Source organism: Saccoglossus kowalevskii, chromosome 2 (assembly GCF_978046115.1).
Source record: "Saccoglossus kowalevskii chromosome 2, keSacKowa6.1, whole genome shotgun sequence".
NCBI lineage: Eukaryota > Metazoa > Hemichordata > Enteropneusta > Harrimaniidae > Saccoglossus > Saccoglossus kowalevskii.
The window spans coordinates 40,579,974-40,583,712 of NC_140642.1; the positions used below are offsets into that span (position 1 = coordinate 40,579,974).

At 40.7% G+C, this 3,739-nt stretch overlaps 1 protein-coding gene across 1 annotated transcript; it reads right to left on the minus strand.

The window, feature by feature from the left end:
• Positions 1–1,334: 1,334 nt before the first annotated feature.
• Positions 1,335–3,404, minus strand: LOC100369491 (mRNA decay activator protein ZFP36L2-A-like). The gene is made up of 2 exons (XM_002739890.4): positions 3,237–3,404; positions 1,335–3,013 (listed from the first exon to the last, which is right to left on the minus strand). Exons 1-2 carry the CDS (start codon positions 3,288–3,290, stop codon positions 2,000–2,002), a joined length of 1,068 nt encoding a protein of 355 aa, XP_002739936.1. The 5' UTR covers positions 3,291–3,404; the 3' UTR covers positions 1,335–1,999.
• Between the last annotated feature and the right edge of the window lie 335 nt (positions 3,405–3,739).

Here is a 3,739-nt window from a genome sequence, read left to right on the forward strand (position 1 = left end):
ACACTTATAATGACTTGTATGTGAGCCTTTGATTGGATTGACGAAAAACTAAATAAAATACAGAACAAGACATATAATACTGGAGTTTAAACGTATTTGAATAGCACATGTGTGCCCCACCATGGGAAATGGCCCCATGCAGTAAAATGGTATAGCCCACCAGTAAAACCGCAGACACACTGTCAAGATTTCACGGTTTTCCCAGCTTGTTGATCGTTGTAACGTGATCGCTACATTCTGCTAGGGTTACACATTGACCAACTCCCTGTCACGCCGACTAAAATTGCATGCAGATTTCGCGCCATTCGTATTGTATTGGCATTCAGAAAGTTTTAACGAGAAGCGAAACTTACATGGGGCCCAACTTTAGTGAAGATCGACATTGGGAGTGTATATTATGTACACTACGTATTTTATTAGTTTTTTGAAACTGTGATTCATCGGCTAAAATACAATTCAAGAATAATAACAGACGAGTCTTTTTCGACATACACATACAAGGTCTAAAATAGGTCAGTGGAGACATGCGACGACTTTGAGGGGCCTCTGTGACACGCATGAAAGCCCGCCAAAAGTGGTAGGCGATGGAGGTCAGAAGGTGAATGGCCACAGAAGCCACGGCGTGAAAGGCCTTTCAAAAGTTTATGCAAATAGGGCCCTATTGTGTGAATGCAACATTGAGCAGGGAAAAAGGATTTCTTGTTTACTCGAGTGTATGGCCTTGCAGACAATACGGCTAACAAGTGACGAAGAGACGGGCGCATTTCAGATGATGTCTTGGCTGAGTAATTTCAATGGGTTGTACTTATTTATGCTGATACGGGAAGTTGGCACTTATCTTACGTTGCTCATCCACGTATCTGTACACAACATACCCATAGCAAACGTCATTGTATGCAGGAATATGACAAGGAAGCGGGGGTGTCAAACGAACACAAGCCACGATCACGCCACAAAGCAACACATAATTCAGACATTTTTACTTGTAATAAAGCATTGCGTTTCCTTTAATCAAGGCACTCGTGATAGATTTCATTTTGAAAAAATACACATACAAATAAATGGAAGTACCTGGAAAAAAGTGACAAGTTTTTTAGTCTGGAATACCATGTACCCAACATTATTTCGTCTTTCAGTAAAAATTGTAATAACACCAAATATAGTAAAACTATTCAGAAAACACTGTTCATATCCAACATTCTTTTTTTATATTCTACAAAACTTGGCATCGAAATGTTGGGAACATGTAACTATTGCAATAGTGTCCAAAAATTACTTTGCTTGCCAATATTAGCAAAACTTCTTGATTCTTGATAAAAAAAGAACATGAAATATCAAAGTTACACATAATAATATATTATTAATAATAAGTGTTTCTTGAAATATACGAGAAATACATGACACTCCAGTCTCTGTCCATTTCAATTCACAATCATAATTTAACAAAGTTTATAATATATATCTATGTCCCACATGGAACCCGATAAATAGGAGGCATTATAAATTTACCAAAAAATGCTTACTTCAAATAAATAAGGCCTGTTAACTTAAATACACCACCATAAACCATACACTTTGTGTTTATGGGGTAACCAATAATAATGTAGATAATATAAAAATCTTCATGCTCTGCATTAAAATAATAAAACCGTCGTTATAAACATAGTACAGTCAAAATAAAGTTTTTTTCCGAGTAAGAAAGCACTTCATTTGGCCAAAGCCGAGTTACTTAGTAACTCAGTGCAATGTAAAAACACTTGTTTTGGCCCCCTGAACACGTTGTTCTCGACCCCAGTACAAAATTAGCATATCAAGCAGAAACGCTCGAGAGCCCATTATCTCAACTCAACCAAATAACAATAAATAATCAGAAGAATTATTAATTTAACTCTCAAAAAGTCTTACAAAGTTTTTAGTTTGGTAGTAGAATATTTTAAGTCTTTTTGGAAATAAGGCGTGTTATTTTTTAACAAGGTTAGAACTTCCTTGAAAAGTGCGTTTACTCGTCGATCGAAAGACGACTAAAAATTGGCAGTCGGCGTTGATCTAGGCCTGGAGACCCGGAACCCACGGAACCCAGCGACTCCTGATCTGAAAGAGATTCGGGAGTTGGGGACAAACTACCATCGTCACTGTAGAAAACACTATTCAGGTTATCTGGCATCAAGTCTTGTAGATTGTCGTTGAGACTGAGAGGCAGTGGAGGGGAAGGCGTTGCTGTTGTGATGTAAGGGCTGTTCTGGCTGACGATGGTGGGCGACATAGGCATCATCAGTGGTGGTAAATCTTGTTGGCACGAGAAATTGTAGGTGTTATTCTTCATATTGTTGTTCAGAGAGTTGGCGGTAGTGTTGAAGTTAAGCTGGATGCCATCATCGGGAAAGAACGTTGGTGGTGGTGTCTGTGAATTTGGACTGAGATCGTAAGTAGGAGACGGGGCAAAGTCACTACTCGGAGTACCACTGAAACTCAGACTGTGGAATAAAGTTTTTGGTCGTTCGATGGTGCGTGTCATTGTAGCGTTTCGGTGATTATTTTGTTGCACATTCTGATGTGGTGTTCTTTTCTCTTCGGCGTTGTGAATAAAGTGACATCGTGGTCCATATGGACAGAATCCGATAGTGTGGAATGTACGGCAAAGTTCGGTCTTGTACTTTGGATGGCGACTCAACCCTCGCAACTCGTGGTCGCCATGGGCAAATTGGCACTTGTCGCCATACTTGCATGTTCCGTTTTCTTCAAACGGTCGACAAAGTTCTGTCTTGTAACGGCTGGAGTTGACTTGATTTCTTTTATTTCCATCGCTTTCACTAAAGGCACGATCCCGCTGTTTATTTTCCTTGTTGTCGAGGAAAGACGACTCGGTAAGACCCGAAAGCAGTGTTGTGGAAGACGTGTTATTGCTGAGTGGATTACATAGCGCCGCACTCGCAGAGTTCCGACGTTGCATAAAATTGCCGATCGGTGACCCAACTGCTTTCTTGTCAGTCCTTAGTTGTATTCTACTGTTTTGCTGTAAATAAAATAAATGAACAGTTTTAGAAACTTGATCACGAAATCGACATATAAAAGATATCAACTGGATCAACTAACGAACGACGTGATTCATAAGCAACAGTTGGCTGCCTCATGTCTCTAAATTTAAATTTCGATACACCCAACGGTTTATTCAGTCACAGAAAAGTGCCAAGATTTGAAAAATTCCCAAAGCAGAAGACGATCGGTTACATGCTTACCTTGTAAAGAACATCGCCAACATCGTAGAAAGCAGAAACCAGTGCGGTAGACATAGTGTTCGGAGTACTGGACTGTTTAGCATGAAGTGGCACGAGGAGAACAGACCGATCGACTAACTGTACCTCAAGTCCTTCGTTCCTTTTCTAGACAGTTGCGCGAACGATGTGTGATTGAGATAACACAGACAGTGATTAATGAGTGACAAGGGGGGCGGAGTTACGTTCTCAATGTGAATAGGACCTGTCAAAATGGTGGGCATTTCTATAGCAACTTAGCCTTTTGTTACACATTTCCAAAAAGTTGCCACCGAACAGTTTGGAACTATCAGCAACTTTGTAGCGGCTTCCGATGTCGCCGTTCGATGGCGGGAGCGACGGAATCCGCGGGAAATCACAGGGAAGGTTGAAAAATCGGGCGTTCAGTGTGAAGTTATGCGCCGCTACGTAAAGAGGCGTAGCAGTATGGCGGCGGTGTATAGGAATTCGCAGAATCAGAGACCGAA

Coding starts and splice junctions, on each gene's coding strand:
- LOC100369491 (XM_002739890.4), bottom strand. CDS start 3,290: ATGTCTACCGCACTGGTTTCTGCTTTCTACGATGTTGGCGATGTTCTT. Junction 3,014..3,236: donor TTGGCGATGTTCTTTACAAG/GTAAGCATGTAA, acceptor TTTTATTTACAG/CAAAACAGTAGAATACAACT.